Source organism: Gadus macrocephalus, chromosome 14, assembly GCF_031168955.1.
Source record: "Gadus macrocephalus chromosome 14, ASM3116895v1".
NCBI lineage: Eukaryota > Metazoa > Chordata > Actinopteri > Gadiformes > Gadidae > Gadus > Gadus macrocephalus.
The window spans coordinates 5377015-5397594 of NC_082395.1; the positions used below are offsets into that span (position 1 = coordinate 5377015).

The 20580-nt window shown below is 44.9% G+C and overlaps 3 protein-coding genes across 4 annotated transcripts in view; 2 read left to right on the plus strand and 1 right to left on the minus strand.

The window, feature by feature from the left end:
• The first annotated feature begins 320 nt into the window (after positions 1-320).
• Positions 321-6455, plus strand: rbb4l (retinoblastoma binding protein 4, like). Its single transcript, XM_060071565.1, has 12 exons — positions 321-513; positions 684-831; positions 1198-1343; positions 2071-2247; positions 2429-2544; positions 2833-2993; positions 3359-3485; positions 3808-3885; positions 4049-4125; positions 4494-4551; positions 5084-5194; positions 5549-6455. Exons 1-12 carry the CDS (start codon positions 498-500, stop codon positions 5615-5617), a joined length of 1284 nt encoding a protein of 427 aa, XP_059927548.1. The 5' UTR covers positions 321-497; the 3' UTR covers positions 5618-6455.
• A 1952-nt stretch (positions 6456-8407) lies between these two features.
• On the minus strand, positions 8408-18107 carry txlng (taxilin gamma). Its single transcript, XM_060071564.1, has 11 exons — positions 17963-18107; positions 16707-16820; positions 15999-16146; positions 15720-15811; positions 13784-13954; positions 12810-13004; positions 12260-12379; positions 11810-11884; positions 11394-11486; positions 11134-11229; positions 8408-9910 (listed from the first exon to the last, which is right to left on the minus strand). The coding sequence occupies exons 1-11, from the start codon at positions 18068-18070 to the stop codon at positions 9401-9403; spliced, it is 1722 nt and encodes a 573-aa protein (XP_059927547.1). The 5' UTR covers positions 18071-18107; the 3' UTR covers positions 8408-9400.
• A 1324-nt stretch (positions 18108-19431) lies between these two features.
• Positions 19432-20580, plus strand: part of ccdc102a (coiled-coil domain containing 102A) — a 45265-nt gene continuing 44116 nt past the window's right edge. Inside the window, exon 1 of one of the 2 annotated variants that reach the window (XM_060070748.1) lies at positions 19432-19640. The gene's annotated coding sequence lies outside the window, so the exon portion shown is untranslated. The remainder of the gene's footprint in view (positions 19641-20580) is intronic. The other variant, XM_060070749.1, reaches the window with a different exon arrangement.

Below are 20580 nucleotides of genomic sequence, written 5' to 3' on the forward strand. Positions count from 1 at the left end.
AATAAACTATTATGTACTTGAAAAAGGTTTAATTAAAGAGAAAGAGGGTATAGTCAATAAAGGAGGTCTTCCTATAGAGAGCTGTGAACACAGTATATATAAACAAATATGGCAACAATTCCAATAAAATACATAAGTTCCAACTTCATAGATTTTTATGTATTTAATTATTATATTTTATCTTCAAAAATGTAAATTACTTAAAATAATCATAAAATCATGATGTTTCGCACCAAATTTGTTTTAAGGGCTCAAAACAGTTCAGGGCTTTCTGCGTTCAGTCTGCGCAAGAAGTACGCAGTTCTGAGCCTTGCTGGGTTCCATACACACGCATGCGCAGTCAACTAGTCCAAATACGCGCTGAAAAGGAAAGGCGAGTTTTACTACGAAACCATCGAAGGATAACTGGATAATTACGTTTTTAGCCCTTTTATCTGGTTGTTACTTTGCTTTCGGGCATCGTAAAACACTCCCCAAACAGACGCTGAGCGAGGAACATGGCGGATAAAGAAGGTGCGTTTGGCGAGAGCTTCATGGCCCATGTCTCCATGCGTGCCGCTTTGTGCACCACAATGGTGTGTGATGTGATGTTGTTAGCGTCGCATGCTAACAGGCGTTTCAGAAGGCTGCTCCCGCATACTGTACATAAAACTACAACACCTTGTTCTACCTTCGTTCCACAGCAGTGTACGATGATGCGGTGGAGGAGAGGGTCATCAACGAAGAGTACAAGATATGGAAGAAAAACACACCGTTCCTCTACGACCTGGTCATGACGCATGCGCTGGAGTGGCCCAGCCTCACCGTCCAATGGCTGCCTGACGTCAACAGGTATGAGTACTGTACCTGTGGTCACCTGAAGCCCTCACCTGTCGTCACTAGACAAGTTCGGATGTGTAATGCTGGCTATACTGACGCACCAATGAATAATGGAGTCTGTACCCCCTCCAAAAAAGACAAACCACAACAACAACATAGTCCCATTCATCGAGGCCAAGACGACTTGACCCTGTCTATCTATAATCGATCTATTATTAATAAGTAGGCCTAAAGGTTTCTTCTTCATCCTAACCATAACATGTTCTATATACGGCAGCCTGTCAGTGGGGTTCAAGCAGAACTGTTGACACACACACACACACACACACACACACACACACACACACACCAGTCTGAGTTGTGTTGGTACCTCTGCAGGCCGGAGGGGAAGGACTACGCGGTCCACAGGCTGGTTCTGGGGACCCACACATCGGACGAGCAGAACCACCTGGTGATCGCCAGCGTTCAGGTGCCCAACGACGACGCCCAGTTTGACGCGTCGCACTATGACAGCGAGAAAGGAGGTGACTATTGCACAGTAGGAATAACTCAACTTAGGAATTTACTTAACATGGGTTTTAGAATGCGATTATAATAGGCTGAGCTGGTTAGCTATTTATTTCCCAGAATTATTATATGTTTGTTTAGAGAAGGTTAAGTCCATCACAATCGACTACCAGTGAGTTGTATAAACTTGTCTTTGAGGCTAGTTAATAAGTAAACACGGAGTAACAGTTGGTTATGGAGTGCTGTTGTTAAAGTGTTTTTCGTCTTCTGTTTCTCAGCAGGTATGTTGAAAGTTCTACCATTTCACACGGGTTGCTGATGGCTACACTGAAGTTCCCATGATGACGTTGGTGATGGTCCCTAGAGGAGCCATTTGTTTAGATGGGCTTTGGAATACAACTAAATGAAAGGCAAAAATAAACCCAGGTTGAGGTTCAAAAGGTGGAGAAAGGTTTTTCTAATTTACCTTGTGATTAGCTGACACCATCTTTTCTAGTCACAAAATGCTCTCTATGGGGTTTTATATTTCCGTTCGACAATTTTGTTGGATGAATAAAAAACGTTGGTGCCTCTTCAAAACCAATTACACATCATTTTAGGAACATTACTTATGAATTATTTACTATTTAAATTAATTAATATAACTGAATACTGAATACTAACGGTTAAATTAGTGAGAGTCGTTTTTACCATGACCAATAGACTGGAAGGGGCTGATGTTCCTCCTCCTCTGCCCTTCTTCCCCAGAGTTCGGTGGCTTTGGCTCGGTCAGCGGGAAGATTGAGATCGAGATCAAGATCAACCATGAGGGCGAGGTGAACCGCGCCCGCTACATGCCCCAGAACCCCTGCATCATCGCAACCAAGACCCCCACCTCGGACGTGCTGGTCTTCGACTACACCAAGCATCCGTCCAAACCAGGTCAGCGCACACACTCGCACGCACGCACGCACGCGGTAGGGTGCAAACCTGCTGTTCCTGATCAGCCCTATAAACTGGTACCAAGGGACGTCCCTTGCCATAGGACAGCCAGCCAAAGGAAACGTTTTTGGCCATGTTTCTGAGGGGCGTGCATCATGTCATAACGTCTAACTTCTTCCAGATCCCAGTGGGGAGTGCAGCCCGGACCTCAGGCTCAGGGGCCATCAGAAGGAGGGCTATGGTCTGTCCTGGAACCCCAACCTCAGCGGAAATCTGCTGAGTGCCTCTGACGACCATGTGAGTCAATACCCCCCCACCAGCAGTAGGACACGGATAAAGTACCAAATTGTGTTTGAAAGATATTGTGATAGTTAACAGATCCTTTGGGGCTACAGATCTTTAAGGCAAACTCGCACATAATTGTACCCTCAATTCCTGTCTGGGACTTATAGTGTACATCTTATAACATGAGGATGGATAGGTCAGGTCAGGGATCAGTCAGAAAGGTCACAATCTCAGATGAGCTTTCCTTGCTCCCAGACCTGTGTTGTGGGCTAAAGGAATAACCCCGCCTTGTCTCGTCAGACCATCTGCCTGTGGGACATCGGCGCCGGGCCCAAGGAGGGCAAGATCGTCGACGCCAAGACCATCTTCACGGGCCACACGGCGGTGGTGGAGGACGTGTCCTGGCACCTGCTGCACGAGTCGCTGTTTGGCTCGGTGGCTGACGACCAGAAGCTCATGATGTAAGTGGAGTCTAGAGGGAGTAAACGAGCCCTCCTGACTGACATCAAGAGGGGTGGGAAACATATCTGCAGGTTCAAAGATACATTTTGCATCATGCACAAGGATCTCAAACACATTGATATACAATAATGAGAGGTGGGGCTTGATATAGGGGGGCGTGGTCTCAAAGGCGCAGGTACAAAGTTTAAATCTCCAATGTCAATTCTACCCGTCGGCATCCCCGGGCAAGATGTATAATCCCTTCCTGCTTCTTCACGACGTGTGTCTGAATTCACTATCACTTGAGCGCCTGATAAATCAAAGAATAGTAAATAGTCAGTGTTCATGATGGGTTTAATATGCTAAAGCCTGTTCTTGTGTACAGCTGGGACACGCGCTCAAACAACACCTCCAAGCCCAGCCACTCTGTGGACGCCCACACGGCGGAGGTCAACTGCCTGAGCTTCAACCCCTACAGCGAGTTCATCCTCGCCACCGGATCTGCCGACAAGGTAGGATCACAATGCTTGAGGACGGTGGCAACCCTCGGGTCTGATCAGATGAGCAGGGTGCTAGCAAGCAAAGCGTTTATATATCTGCAACATTTAATATAATTTGACTAAAGTTAGTGACGGTAGACATTTTTTAGACAAGTTCATCAGTATTATGCAGAACGCTTAATCATTTGAAGGTTATGTGATCAAAGCCGTCTCGCCGCCTTACTCTGAATAATAGTCTGTTCAAGCATTCATATTATAAACTAATAAATAATGCACGGTGGTATTTATTTGATGGTGCATATGACACTGATTTGAATCGTGTTTCTCCCCTCAGACCGTGGCCCTGTGGGATCTGAGGAACCTCAAGCTGAAGCTCCACTCCTTCGAGTCGCACAAAGACGAGATCTTCCAGGTAATGCAAACACGCCCCCAGCAGGACCCACTGCAAGCGGCCCGATCTTTGGCTTTGTACCCTGGCTTCGGGATCCCTGTAGCCTTGTGGTCGGCAACACCAGACCTCTGGGCTCCGGACAGGTGAAATGACACGTCTTCTCCTGCTCTGGTTTGTAAATCAGGTCCAGTGGTCCCCCCATAACGAGACCATCCTGGCATCCAGTGGCACCGACAGGCGCCTCAACGTCTGGGACCTCAGGTAGGAACGACCTGACGGCCAGAGTCTGCTCAGAGTTTCAAGTGGTTGCCTAATCAAAAATCAGGATTACATACAGATCTGTTAAGGCTTAATATATACAGTTAATATAGTCAATTAGTCAACCTAGTACTTTTATAACTCAAAAATACAGTATATGAAAAATGGGGAAGCTAGCATTAGCTTCTCGCCATTAAAGCTATCAAAATGTAGTGTTTATTTCAACATTTCTCTACTAACTGTACAATGGGGGTTGTAATAAAACTGATTTCCCTCCCCACCTTGAAGAGGCTAACAAAGTCACCCCTTTGGGATGGGTCTGAGCACAGAGAGCCTAGTACTGACGCTGGGTATTTGCATTGCTTCCCCAGTAAAATTGGAGAGGAGCAGTCTGCCGATGATGCAGAGGATGGACCTCCTGAGCTGCTGGTATGTCCCGCGGGCCAACACGCCGCAAAAACAGATGGTTTAAGAAGAGCTCAACTCCTTATGAAAGCCACACCGGTGTTGGCTCGACTAATGACCTTTTGGGAAAGCAACAGAATATCGACAAACCAATCGACCTGAAGGTGTCAGCCCTGATGCACACCAGAAGCTCTGAATAAACTACTCCACCTTTAATCCCGTCGTGAAGGGCCAAGGCTGCCAATCTCCATTGATGGAATCAATGGAGATTGATGGACATTAATAGTTTTCCCCCTCATTGATTTAGATTGTAAAATACAGTTTCATTATCTCCCCATCCATCAAAACCTAAGTAAATATTCACGTTTCTATCTCAAATGTATTTTACACATTTGAACAGTAATGCCAGTGGGCAATGCTTACATTTCTTATCCTGGGTGCGGTCCCATTTTCACGAGTAAACGGTAATATCGAGCCATTCCTCTGCTGCAGTCAGGGCCTACAGTGGTGTCGCTTTTTTTCCTGAATCCTAAGAGCACTTCTGTCTGTCCTGCAGTTCATCCACGGAGGTCACACGGCCAAGATCTCCGACTTCTCCTGGAACCCCAACGAGCCCTGGGTGATCTGCTCTGTGTCAGAGGACAACATCATGCAGGTTTGGCAGATGGTAAGGACGCTCGTTTCTTAACACGCATTCACACACGCACAAGGCCTTCCGATCCAAGCAATCTAGGAAGACCAGTCCTGCTCAAATCTGAAAAAAGGGAAAGCCCTGTATGTTGGATTTGATTGCCAGACATTTGGGAGGTTAAGACACAGTTGTCGTATCATGTTGTCTTAGTTCACTGCAGAAAGGCCAACTGGCTGTAATTACACTGGATTCGATATTGTGGAACTTGCTTTGTTGAGTGCTGATAGTAACTGGTCACTCGTCATTTGGAACGATCCTGAAGATCATTGTTGTTTGACTGTGGTTGGGCCATTATCCCTGAACCTTCATGTGATGGCCTCCTCTCCGCAGGCGGAGAACATCTACAACGATGAGGAGCCGGACACCCCGGTGTCGGAGCTGGAGGGACAGGGGTCCTAACCCCGCCCCGGGGTCGGGAGCTGGAGGGACAGACGCAAATCACCCCTGCTTCTAGAAGGATGTGTGAATCGTAATGAATCTAGGGCACATTTGGAAGATGCCATACCTTTCCCTTTTTTTTTGTTGTTGCTTATGTACATACTGAGGGCGGCTTCCTCAAAAGCGCCTTGGAACGTTAAGTCATCTACGTTGCCAGGGTGACCGGAGCACTAAAAAAAATGCTTTTTTTGAAAACCAGACTGAGCTTAACTTCCTTTTTATACTCCCTTCATAATATTCACCATTTTTTTTTTTTTTCCCTTATTTCCTTCCCTTTGGTGGGTGCAGCCACACGACGACCAGTTTCTCTTAACACCATTTGTTGAATGGTTAGCATTTCATACTAATTTAATGCCCCTGAGGTAGATGCATGTTTTGTAAAGGTTTCCATTTACAGTGGTCGTGGCACATTTCCCCCTGCAGCATCTTTATCAGTATGGATGCATCGCAATAAGAAACTAACTTTTATTGTGATTTATAAAAGCTATGTTTTTGTTGGACTAAACACTTGCTTTCTTATCTGGACATCTAAGCATTGGCAATCAATTTGTTCATAGAGAAATTTAAGGGATGCCGATGCATAAATGCAGCACTTGTCTGTTTCTACAAAGCCCCTTAATGTTACAAGATGAAAATAAATCCACGATTGCAAATTCTACAAAATGTTTATTGAAAAGCAAGACAGGACTATAAGAACATTGTACAATCTCCATGTGAGTAGTGAAAGTGGGGTGGGAGGGGTTTGACAATTTTCCGTTTTCTTTTTTTTAATTAAATAAAATAAAGCTTTCTGAAGCCATGGTGAGTTGAGCCTCCTTGTTCACAGTTGCATCTCGCCTGCAGAGGTAGATTCCGACTTTACCTGAGAGTCAATCTGGGACAAAGGAAGATGGATGCCAAAATAAACCCCATTTTTTTGTACCAGGATACATTTAACGTTCAAACGTCTTATCCTACTTCCAAAATAAAAGAATGGCCCTCCTAGGTAAATACCAAAAGAAAAACTTTGCAATCAACTCAATTTCTTAACCAACAGAAGAGGTGGAACTAATTAACTTTGCAGGGAATGTTTTTAAAGACCAGAGGTCAAACGAAGACAACATTTTTCATGATTGCACGTTGGGAGTTACGACAGCCAATCCTTTAAGTCTGATCGTTACCAATTCAGACATCAGACCTGTTGAACGTGTCATTTAAATAACCAACGATGAACGACTACACTTCCAACTCATACAGTATCTCTAGAGATGAGTTGGTTCAAACAACTACCCAGGTATGTAGCTTACATCCTACAGGGATAAACTGCTGCAGTTTGAGAAGTAATGAAGCAAATGAGCTGGGGGACGCACTGCAATACAAAAACGATAGTAGCCATTCCTATTTCACAGGTAGTACAAACAGGTTGATTTGAGAAGGAAGGTAACTACTGGTGTTAAATCAATTCAAACAAAACAAGTGAACTAGTGGTTGGGGAAACTGCAACAATCTTAACCCGTTTAAACAGCGTCGCCTCCTATATTCCTGAAGTGTATAAGCACACTCAACAGGTAGCCCTAGGAGCATTCATCTGCAGACATGATACATGAAAAGTCCTAATGGGTGATCACTCAGGATCATGAACATGATAAAAAATACTGTGCTTGAATAAAACTTTAATCAAACATTGTGGGTTGGTCTTACTAAGTGCAAACTGGGGAGCCGTTTTGGAATGTCTGAAACAGTAATTGGATGCAGGCATTCTGGCTAACAGTTGAGCTATGTTGAGTGTTTGGGAGACTGGCTCTTCTCAGGTGCATAGCTTTATGTTGCAGAAGCATTGATTGGATTGAAACCTCATGAAAGGGGTTGCGTTGTTCGGGGAATGCATGCTCTACCAGAGGAGAGGCCAGTAAAATATATGGTGGGCCCATTATGTTTAAATCTAGGCATCTCAATCTTTAGCATCCAGACTTCCATATAGGACCGGTTATTTGGAAACTGGTGATGTCCCTTTATAACTGACCAGTGTCTCGGACATAACCAGACATTCACTGAAATCGAACCCTGATTCGAACTGCATGTTCTTACATTCACCAAATATCTGTCAAAAAGGTTCCCTATAATAATAGTTTCTCTACGAAAAACAATCAACCATTCCGGCCTATAATAAATCCTATAAAAAAAACTTTGATTTTGATACTAATTTGAAGTAAAGAAAGATCCACACTCTGCTTTCCCTCAGTATAAATATCAATGGTGACAAAGCTGCCTCGTCAGATATAAAATATGTTTTGAACCAGATTATATTTATTCTAATACTTTCCGTAGATGTCCGACATACATTCTTTTCCTTCTCCCTTTGCCCAGTACCTACATATACTGTTCAGTCCGGCAGGAATGAACAAATGACGCAGTTGAGCATGAGAGAAAGGTTAACACAACAGGTTTACAATAACTGGCAGAAAGGCACAGACGGTTAATCTCTCACTCTGGGGCGGGGAATGGGGCTTGAAAAATGACTCCCAAACAAGAGGACAACACATGGCGCTTCAGCGACCGAGCAAACAGAAGGAGAAACGAAAGCCCGCCATCAGCTTTCAGAACGAGGCCGCCCTGTCATTGGGGATTCGGCCTTCCGTAAACAAACCCGACCGACGTTGGAGCTGCAGGAGGCCTGACGGGGACTAAAGACGAGACGCCCAAGGACCCAGCCTCACATGAGATACACCATGTCCTCCACTGGAGTTAGCTTGCGATATTGCCTTAAAACTCTGGGGTTTTTTAAGATGCTAACTCTGCATCGAGTTCGAGGGATTCACACGTTGGGAGCCATCCTGAACAGACGACACTAAAAACGGGTTCAGAACCACAAGCAGCACCCAGGTCCAGAAAGCCTAGATCAAGTGTCTGCAGTGGGGGACACCATGGGGAATGTTAAACTTTAGCCCTTGACATTTTATATTACCGTGTTTTACCAAGGCTGATTGGAATTGCATTCACACAATGATGGAAACTCAGAGTGTAATTTGCCCTGATGGCAGACACACAAACATACGCACACACACACACACACAAAGACTGAAGTATTGGAAAAATAGTCTGAGTGGTGGGGGGGAAGCGGTAGCCTGTGGTGATTTTTGATGAAAATAAACCCGGCTCTACCATGAACCAGGGGGAAATTCTGTAAATGCTACATGGCGCAATTTCCCTCAGGATTATACATATTAGAAAAAAACTGGCTACACTTGTAATGGAAATCCCCCTCAAACAAAACAACCAAATTATAATCATGACTATAGTTGTCCAAAAGACCCTCAGAAAATATGAAAAAAATACAATGCTGATTAGCGTAAGAATCAAAGTGCAGCTTCCCTCCGGCTGCCACAGAGTCCTAGGAAAATACGGTAGAGTGAAAAAATAATAGAAATCAGGAGGTACCAAGTGCTTGCTACAAAGCTAATTATCTTAAACCAACGGAAAGCCGGGGGACAAAGAAATGGAAAAGAATAACTGATGCAATTGCTTTACTCTTAAAATGCTACAAAAAAAAGAAAAATCTGGAAAAAAAAAAACAAAGGTTCCCTCCGAGGGAACATGGAGAATGCAAGTTCTAGGGACAAACCTAACCAAACGAGTGAATAACTCAACTGAAGATCTGGTGTTTAACCAGCTAGGTAGCAGATTCGAAAGGGACCCATGGTATTACACTGCTCCCCCCGCCCCCCCCCCCCCCCCCCTCCCCTCCTTCACACACAGACCAGCCCCTCAGTCCTGTGCTTGCTGTGTTGCCGCAGTGTGGCCGCCCGCGGCAGTAGTATCCGTTCCATCCGCTGTGGCCGATCCATCCTCTGGGGGTCCCTGCTGCTGTTCCTCCAGTCCAAGAGGCCCGGACGTTGGGCAGGGCGCTTCCTCCTCCCCTTCCCCTTCCCCGAGGCCAGGCGCCCGGCTCTCCGGCGTGTCCTCGGCCGCATCGTCCTCGTCCCCCCCGGCAGAGGGCTCGGTGGGGCTGACCTCCACGGGGATGGCCTCCACGGGGATGGCCTCCACGGGGCTGGCCTCCACGGGGATGGCCTCCACGGGGATGGCCTCCACGGGGATGGCCTCCACGGGGCCGGCCTCGGGCAGCGTGGAGACGTCCTCGCCGCCCTGCTCCTCCTGCAGGACGCCGATGCGGCTGTTGAGGTCGTTCCTCTCCTTCTGCAGCGCGCGGCACAGCCTCTCCAGGAGCTCCAGCTTCCCCTGCAGGGCCTTGAAGTGGCCGTCACGCAGGGTTTTCTATCGGAGAGGACCGGGGGAGAACAAAGACGCTGAGGTTTGACATTTTGGGCTCGAGTTCCACTGAGGCCGGAGCTGCTTAGCACCTTAGCCTGGCTATCTTGTTGCGTACGGGGAATGTGTTAACCAAGCAACTGTAAACGCTTAGCCCTTGCTTCTAGGAATATCTTTATCTGTACCACCAGCGATACATTGTTCCTCTTTTTTCAGTCAAATGTTCTTATTGTAAGTTGCTTCGGATAAAAGTGTCTGCTGAATGCCCTAAATGTGAAATGTGTTAAAACTAGAGATGGGAGGCAACAGCTTTCAGCGCTAGAAAAGGAAGCCCTCCACAGAGTGGTCAAGGCTGCGGGGAGGATCATTGGGATCAGCCTCCCAGAGATCTCCACAGTCTTCACCTCCCGCTGCCTACGCCGGGTGAACAACATCCTACAGGACCAGTTCCACCCAGCGCACCATCTCTTCCAGCAACTGCCCTCTGGACGAAGATACCGTTCCAATCCGCTCCAGGACCAACAGACTGACCAACAGCCTCTATCCACAGGCTGTCAGACTGCTGAACGAACAACCTGCCCCCCGCACCCCGCACCCCCCACCGACCCCTCGGTCACATAACTCCCACACTCAATAACTGAACTGGACTGCATTGCTGCACTGTACACTATTTTCCATCTATTATAGGACTGCAGCCCCCACCCCCTCATCCGATACACTCACACATCACAATAACCATGGACTGGACTTGCATTGCTGCATTCTCATTCTCTTTCCCCTCACACATTGTAGCTATAACTGGACTGTTGACCTTTCAACTGCACTAGCACTATTGCATTTTTGGGTTATTGTTATTATTATTTATTATTAATATATTTATACATCACAGCATATCGGAGATCTATATTTATAGTGCATGCCAGTGGTGGTGGTGATGCTCTAAACATAATTTTCTTGTTAACTCTGTTAGAAATAAATCGAATCTAATCTAATGCACAGGCATCTCAAGTAACCGATGCTATTTGTACAGATGTTATATATACACGTCGCCAACTCGCAGCATACACCATAAGGCTGCTTGCTGCGGACGACGACGTATCGAGAAGCCAAACAAACCTTAAGGGCTGGTTACCCTACAGTTTAGGCTTAAGGCTTGTTACTCTACAGCTTTAGGCTTGTTAGCCTACAGTTAAGGCTCGTTACCCTACACCTTTAGGCTTCGCACTCACCTCCTCTGCCATGTGCAGCAGGGCGTGGTTGTTGCTCTCCCATTTGGTCCTCCATTGGGTGGTCTCCTTCTCCAGTTTCTTGATCTTCTTGGTCATCTGAGGAGGAACAGAACAGTATAACATTGATGTGAAATCAAATTGTTGTTTTTCTATGGTGAGCCTAATTAATTAGGCAATCTAAAGCATGTGTATTTTTGGCCGCGAGTCAATTCAGACAAAGCACTGGTTGATGAGGCTGATGGATCCAACTTGTCTCTTACCTTCTCCATCTCTTGTCTGAACGTTGTGAACACCTCATTGCTTTTGGCCAGCGTGCTCTGGAACTCTTCAAACTTGTCCATGTACAAAGAAAGCTGGGAAACATTCTCACAGAGGTCATTAACAAATACCAGAGAGACTTTATGAGCAATGACCAAGATGAATATCCTTTCAAACTGAACTAGGGCTGTGCGATTAGGCCCACAATTTTTATCTCGGGATAATTTTTAATTAATAGATTAAACCGATTGGACCACCGCTTGCAGCATCTAAATAAATGTTTCTACTGTACAAACAGGGCCCATATCTTTTTGCGATGTAATACGTCACCGCATCTGTGATCGCCTGTGAAAAATGCATTACTTTTGAACTGTTTATCTTTGCCCAGTCTGGTCAGTGGTTGGGTGTGGCAGCTTACCTGCTGCTTGAGCTGGGTCTCCTGCTCCCTCATCAGCTCACACTTGTGTCTGGATTCGGTGGCATCCTTCAGCAGCTGGTGGCATAACAGGATGCTCAGTTACATACATGTTGACAGAACTTAGCTAGGCTAACTAGAACTGTATAATGTAAAATGTATTACCTACATAGTTGAAACATACGTTGCCGTTTTCAGCAACACATCGTTAGACAAATTGCTGCATGACAATTCCCATAGATTATAAAAAAACTAAAATACCTTGAGTATATCGACTCATTCTGTATTAAAAGCATCTGTAACATATTAGCAATCACTAGCATACATGTCAAATTATGTAAAATTACAAATATATTCAGTAAATCCATAACCTCAGTTGTAATCTCCATGACAGCGACATGGAAATATCACACAGACACAGAAAAAGACACACATTTACAGCTTTGGACTTACAAAGTCTCTCTCCCTCTGCTGTTTCTCCTCCACTTCCCTCATCATCTCCGTGATTCTCTGCAGCTTGGCGTCCATCAGCTGCTGCTGGACCTCCTTGTGCTTGAACACTTTATCAATGTGCTGCGAGGGGGACATGAGCAACATGAGTACAGCCGACACAGATCGAGTACAAACAGTGTTTTGGGGGATTTGGGCTTTGCTGCCTCGTTACCTTTTAAAAAGATGTGGGGCAATATCTAAGATATTAGAGATTTTTTTCCACATAGGAAGAAAACGATGACATCCATGACATCCATCTGCAGTTCTTTGTGAGACAATACAACCCACAATCGTTTGTGTGTTGCCTGCTTAAATATCCTCCCACTTCCAAATCACACGAGCCAACCCCAGTATCCACAATTTAAAAGGTCAACAAGGCATAGCTTGATGTTAAAGTGTACTCAAACCATTTGGACCAATGAATGAAATCTGCCCAGACGCTTCGTCTTCTTAGAAATCCCGCTAGAACCCAGCCCCGGCGGTCCGACCCATAGCAGACCGAGAGACACACCTCCTCGCGGAGCTCGTACTGCTCGATGAGCTTCTTCAGCTTGTCGGCCAGCTCCATGTTCTCCTGCCGCAGCTTGCCGTTGTGGGAGCTGTGCTGCTCCATCTGCATCTCGATGTCGTTCAGGGTCAGCTGGAAGTGCTGCATGGCCTCCTTGCGCTGCTCGTCGTACTCCCGGGAGCGCTGGCCGTTCTCCTCCTGCGGGGGGAGGTCGGGGGGGGTAATTAACTCACCGAGATGGGTGGGCTTTCCCGGCCAGCCGGGAATGGCTGGCGGTTTCCGTTTCATTTACAAAATGCCGATTTACAAAATGCCAAATAAAAACACAACAGAAACTGTATTTCGCAACGATACTTGATGAGGAACATCAACGAACACCACTAACCATTCGATGAGTTTCACATTTCTGTAAACGAACGTTTAGGGGTGTTTTAAGGACAAGTTTGTGAATGCCCATAGCCAGCCATTTTGAAGCAGGCAGGGGCGATTTGAAATACTCAAACCAGGACCAATATTAAAAATTTCAGTGTTAACTAACTCTATTTCATCCTAGACAAACCAGAAAGGGGGCTCAATGTTCAAAACACCGGGATTGTCCTTTAAGTGATTCATATTAAGGAAATCCAGGTCAATACTATATAGGCTGGCAAATTATTTTATTTCTAGTTTAAATAATGGAGCTCAGTATCAGTATTCACCAAATTACACCCCTAACTGTGTGTTCGGGGGGTGTTTTCTGTTTGCAGCATCTAATTGCAACACCATCTGCAACATCATGACTCACTAAATGTAGTGAGATCATGAAACTTATGGAAAATGCCCCATCTCCACTGTAGCTCCAATATTTATGCTCTGTCTCGCACAAGGCCCTGCGGATAAAGGTGTGTGTAGTAGTCTTAATGTGTGTAGTGTAATATTTTGTAAATATATCAAGCAGAGCAGGAGGCAGCGTCTGGGCAGGGCGGCCAGAAGCATACCTTCAGTGTCTTGTTGTGCCTCTGCAGCTCCCGACACAGGCTCTCCAGCTTGCTGCGCGCCAGGATGGCCTTGCTGTGCTCGCCCTGCAGGTGCAGCTTCTCCTTCACTATCTGGGACTGCTTCTTCTGCAGCACCTTCACCTGCTTCTGGATGCAGCGGCTCTCCTCCAGCTGGAGAGGGCCGAGGAAGCATGTTACAACGCACGCGCAATATACCAATAATATACCACTCTTACCACTAGTCTGACAAATATGGAAGAAAATGTAGAGCTTTTTGCCAAACCGGGCTGGTTCTGAACAGCGGTCAAATGCTTCATGTCAAATAGATCCAACATAACAATCCAGTCAGAATATACAGCTCAATTAGGTGTTATTTGTTGCAAAAAAAACGTTAAAAAAAAAGAGCAGCATATTCTCTCAGACAGTGGTGGAAAATGTCAGGTCAAGTGTCAGGCACCATTTTGACTCAATATAAGTAGTGTGAATTAGGGCTGGACCCGACTTCTCAAGTCAAAACTCATTTGCCCTAGCAACCGATTATTCAAACAATTCGCGGCAAACAAAACACTGATCTGTTTTCCAGTTTTACATGTTTAGTGGTAACCAGATTATAGAAGAAAGTAACAGGTGTGATAAATCCAAAGGCTAAATCAGGCACTATATCAGGTGAGGACCGATCGGGATACGATGGAGCCAGCGTGGATGTTAAACCAATATTCATGTAATAAATCCAAAGCTGGAAGCAAAAGGCTATCTCCCTCTGGGTCTAGCATGTTGAATGCTGAAACCGGGCCGGGCTAACCTCTCTTTTTACCCTGTTTCAACGCCATTGCTTCAACCTTTAAGATTTAACATCGCTAGACCCACCGCATATATTCCCATATTGTTCCCTTCTTAAACAGGTAGTGAAATCGTGTATATATATATATATTTGTGTATGGTAATGTCTTATATGATATTAAACATTGTAATCTATGCGATTTTATCACCGTTAGCGAAATAACACGTTCATTAGAGTCATCTCAAGAAAAGTCTCTTTTTGTCAGTCTCTGCTGACCAGTTTGTGATCATTCCACTCTGCCTGAACAACGGGACACAAATGGCGAGTTTAAATTAATTGCCATATCCGTGAGAAGATTACGTTTATCGGACACATCGTTTAACGCTGTGGTGTGTGAAGAGCTCTGTCTAGGCAGTGGTTTATTTTGATGTCCACATCCGAGAGAGGGTTAATTTTAACTGACTCTTATCGCATTACGCCAGGGTGTGGCGCATTTCATGAACAACCTCCCTCATTATAACCCTCCTACGCAACAACGGTACAAAAATTTTTCACCAAATTCCTTCTGGGACTCCCAAAAAAAAAAAAAAGACTTTCTTTCAATTATCAGTGAATGAAAACCGTAAATAGATGCATTGTGTTCTACTTATGCAACATTTTGTTCCTAGAATGCCAATGGAAATTATACACAAAGCTTGAAATATTATTAAATGAACTTGATTAACTTGCATAATATTGTCCTAGGTTGTATATAATGCCTGTGTGGTAGCCCTGGTTTTATGAACCTGGCTGCCCCAGTTTTAAAGAAAAGCTGGACAATTCTGGCCTACATATTGACCTCAAAAGATGTTAGAAAAAATCTGTGGTTGCTATGGGCCTAAAAATATCTGATTGATGCATCCCTACTAGTAATAATTATTTTCTCTTACTCTGGATTAATATGGAATGAAATGGTTTCTTACTGCACTGTAATAAATGATATATATTTTTGCGGTTCTTATAATGCACATAAAATAAAATAAAAAACCTGGATTACCCGGGGCTCTCTGGGAGGATTCAACTAGTCCACTTTAAGGGTACAGCCCTAGTATCATTGAGAAATTCCAGATGGTTCATTAACTACCTGGTGGTTCGAGCCCTCATCCCAGATCTTACCAGGTCAGCGTACTTCTTGCACAAGGCGGCTAGTTTCTCCTCTGGCGTGGCCAGTGAGTTCAGGGCCTGCATCAGCAGGATGGCTTCTTTACCTGGGGAAAAATATGTAGAAAACAACTATGTCAGTACCTCTAAGAATGACAACATTTAAAAAAAAAATGAACAACAGCTAGTTGACTGGAATTTTGACCAAAGTACACATTAACCCATCTCCAGACAAAAGAATAAGTTGAATGTTGACTTGCATCACAACAACTGATAACAGTCCAGCCAGCCTACCAAAGCCCTTCTCGTCCCTGGTCTTGGCATCTCCTCCTGGGTCCAGCTCGGGCTCCCCCAGGTCGCTCGGGCTGTCCTCTCTTCCCGGGGTCTCCCCCCTCAGCTCCTTGGAGCAGCAGACCCCCAGGCTGAACTCACCAGCATCCTCCTGAAACACACACACACGCACAAACACACACACACACACACAGTATGAAATACCCCAGGTCACGTCAAGTGGGAAACAGGAATGGACCTGCTTGTTTCAAACTTGTGTGTCTGTTCATTAAAGTGTTAGAATTAAAATGCTCGCTGTTTCATTGTACCACATTCTTAGTGAATACCATTTCATATCTATGGCAGAGTGTTACAAACATTCGCAGTTTGTACTTCCTTCTTCAGCAGCAGAGAGGCAGGACTTCTCTGATCGGCATGGCAAGACACATTAGAACAGTGCTGTGTAATCCCTTCCTCCACTATAGGCGTAGTAGCGGAAGCTATTCAAATTTAGTTTACTCAATTTCCACGACCGCAGAGTTTACACAACTGAGAATTCACAATTGCTAGTAGCCGCCGCATCAAATTCAAGGGGATTATTCAAATTGGCAATCTGTAATTGAGCATTGCAGTTACCACCATCTGTTGTTATCACGTACAGTAACCGCTACCTTAAAATCGTACAATGTTGTACACAGTAATTCTAGCCAAGCTAACGTGACTGAAGCTTACCTGGCAGGGGCTGTCCAGCTCAGGCGGTGAATCATTGCCTCCGACTATTCTTCTGGACGCCACATCAAGTTCACACACACCAGCTGCCTCCATTAGTAATCCAATGTTAATATGCTAGAGTTCAAAATAGACACAAAGAAATACATACAGGACACCGTGTTATGGTGTGCTGGGAAAACAAGTACCAAAAGCAGTACAATAGCGTTCAAATTACACAGCAGCATACATACAGTCTTACACAGCGACATTTATTTGGTCTTCAGTGCTTTGACACAAACAGTCAAATACTTTTTTTGAATTGAGTTGGGTTATTAGAAATGTTCTCATAGTCAAAAATATACAAAACACCAACGCGTCCATGCAACAAGTAAAGAATGTACGACACATGGGACTCGTGTTTAGCGATCACGTTACAAACCTGTCCTGCGCCTTCATTGTACACAAAACCCCAACACTTTATTTTCTTTTAAAGCAAATGATGTGCTGCTCTTTCTGTCTGAGGCCTGAGGATAACACCAATATCACTAGATACGAGTATCACACATTGAACGTAATTGTCCTGCGCATGACAACACAACGGACGCTTAACGCCTCGGAAGATGACCACAGACTGTGAACAAGTTTCCCAAAACCGAAACTAATCAAGTGAATCCACCAACACTGACAAACTCCCTGCACGGTGCGGAAGTTAAGGACGAGTTAACCTTGGCAGAGTTCAGGATAATGTTCAGGGAAGTTTGAACATCAGCCAACATAACCATCCCGAGTGGGATCACGTCCACTGTGCGCATCCTTGGGGATCCACTGTGACGATAACAGGAACCTTGTAATGTATATTGTGTCTCTACTCTTATGTGTTGAGTTGTGCCCACAGCTAACAGCTAACAGCACATCATCTGTTGATGGGGAGGATGTCATGGCTCACTCCATGCTTCATTCTCGCATACGACTAACACTGGTATTGGCCCAGATGTCACAATGAAAAGTTCCTCTCTTAACGTGTGTTATTATAAAAGAGCAAAGCTTTCACACAAGAGCTAGACCTGGCAGCGTGTTGAAGCTGACAGTGCTAACCCCCTAGCCGCTAGGTGGTGGCTAACAGAGCAGGGCTACACACATTCACTATCACTTTCGTAACATTTACGTCGCTGACGACACAGCGAGTTGAAGCTCGGTGGGATTTATGCCCCAGGGCAACATGGTTGTTTTGTATATACGACGGAAATCAAGTGAATAATGCCGGAATGAAGCTTTACCTGCGTATTGATCTGCCTGGGATCAGAGTCGCTTTTACACTGTGGAGCGAAAACACTTAGGCTCCTCCTCTTCCGGCTGACGTCACAAGTCGAGACCACAGGTGCCATCGTAGAAAAAGTTCCCCCACGCGCGCGCACACACACACACACACACACACACACGCACACACGCACGCACGCACGCACGCACGCACGCACACGCACACGCACACACAATATATATATTTTATATATATATATGTGTGTATAGATACGTACATAATACATAAATCATACAAAATGTAAAAGTGCAATCCTAACCTATACCGGCATCGGTATTATCGGAATATTACACAGAGTTAAACAATCTACAAAGTACAATCGGCTATAAATCATCATTAAACAGAATTTATAATATAATATAATATATATTACAATATAGCCTAATATGATATTGCCGTTTGCATGCATATGAGAAAATTGATATTTAAACAACACAAGTTTTTCTAATATAGGCTATTACAAACGGAAAGCCCCCTCGTTACTGCCTAATTTCCTTGATTCCTGTTCAGAAATATGGGGGTGAACAAGATGGATAGTTTTTCCCGTTTTGAGTTTGAATTGTGTGCTTTTTGTCAACAGCTGCTGTACTGTACAAACATTGTGATTTCAAATTATCACCAATAGGAGACAGCAATGTCAATGGAAAGCGATGGAAACGCCAACTCTGCATCCCCGTTTTTTCACAAACATGCAGGTGTGAGAAACAGTGTGTCCGCCATGAGAAGGCGTCGGAGGTCGGTTGGCACCCATGCTTTTTTAGAACACCCTAAAAAGATCAAGCATATTCCCCCTAAGGGATTATTTTTTTTAAAGAAAATTGTCCGTGCATTATATTATCCAAGATAATTCAACACCAAAGCATCGTTATCTTCGTTTGGGTACGTTCGACTGACATTTGAAATGAAAATCCCTACAGAGAAAGTCTCTGTAAGTTGCTGGAAATTGTAGAGGCATTGATTCATTAATCATTGATCTCTTATAAGTGTGATCTTCTTATCGTTGGAACCCGCTAATTGAATTAAATACTAAGGCTACAGACACATGGGCAGATCAAACACACACACGCACGTGTACACACACACGCACACGCACACACGCACACGCACACGCACACGCACACACACACACACACACACACACACACACACACACACACACACACACACACACACACACACACACACACACACACACACACACACACACACACACAATCTTGTAGGGGGAGAGACCTGTCACTCTACAGCCACCGAGATCGAACAAAGGCTTGGGGTTCCCTTTTTCACCAATGGGCACAACTCATCTGCGAGGTGAAGTGAAGCCACCTCCACTTTTACAGTAGTATTTTACACGGGGAGAATCCATGGTTGCTTAGCAAATCACTGAACACCCATTGGCCTTTCCAGCCACTTGTTCCAGCGCTGACAGCTGATTGGAAGGGCTGCCTTGAGAGACCCGCCCATTTTCGCTCCTCTCGGTGAAGCTTCGACTTCTACCCTGAAAAGAAAAAAATCATTCGAGAAGGAGAGCAAACGCCGGGCGACACTAAGAAAAAAACCTTTTCCTATTTCAGCAAGATTCAAGGATTGAAACATCAAGGAAATAAGCGACGGGTTTCAGTCAGGATTCTGGTAAGGTACGTCTTCGTTGTTGTATTCTGTAGCCCCATCTCGGCGAAGTGTGTCGGTACAAAGACACTGCTTGAAACCCTGGTATCAAATAGCAACACAGCAGAATTTAGGGGACCGTGGTGTCTCTCTTCTCTACGTCCTTGTGTGTGAGCCTCAAACAAGCCTTGTGTACAAAATGACAGACCTGTGTTTGTACTGCAAAACTGGACCGAGAAACGGGGATTGTAACGGGATGGGAACAACATCACTTTCTGAATGCAGCCACACATTTCTTGACCTGAAGTTCTAGATTGGACTCTGTTCACTGACTCTGTACCAAGTGTATTTACCGTTGAATGGCAAACCAGGACTTAAAATGTATACTTGCGTGTGCGGGCCTATGCTGCAAAGTTATTATCCTCCCTGGAATGTCCAAATAGACAACTACAGACCAACTAATTACCATGATAAGGATTTTTAGATGGTTGTGTGTGTGTGTGTGTGTGTGTGTGTGTGTGTGTGTGTGTGTGTGTGTGTGTGTGTGTGTGTGTGTGTGTGTGTGTGTGTGTGTGTGTGTGTGTGTGCTTGCGTGTGCGTGTGTATATGTGTGTGACATATGCTCTCATTGTAAGGTCAACATGCTGGAGATCCCATTGTGTTTATTATTCACATTTTCTTAGTCAATCTCATCAATCTCTCCGGTGTCTGCACATCACCGATGCAAGTGCACCTTATCCAGAGGGTGTCGTCTGTGTGTGGTGTTGTCATGGAAACAAATAGTTTTTTGAAGAGGAAAAACATCTGCCAAGGAGCTACATTACTTGAAGTGCAGTCACTGTGCCTTTCCTGTGTGTGTGTGTGTGTGTGTGTGTGTGTGTGTGTGTGTGTGTGTGTGTGTGTGTGTGTGTTTACATTTGGATGCACCCTTATGCTTTTGTTTTAAACAATTCATTTTCACATACCTGT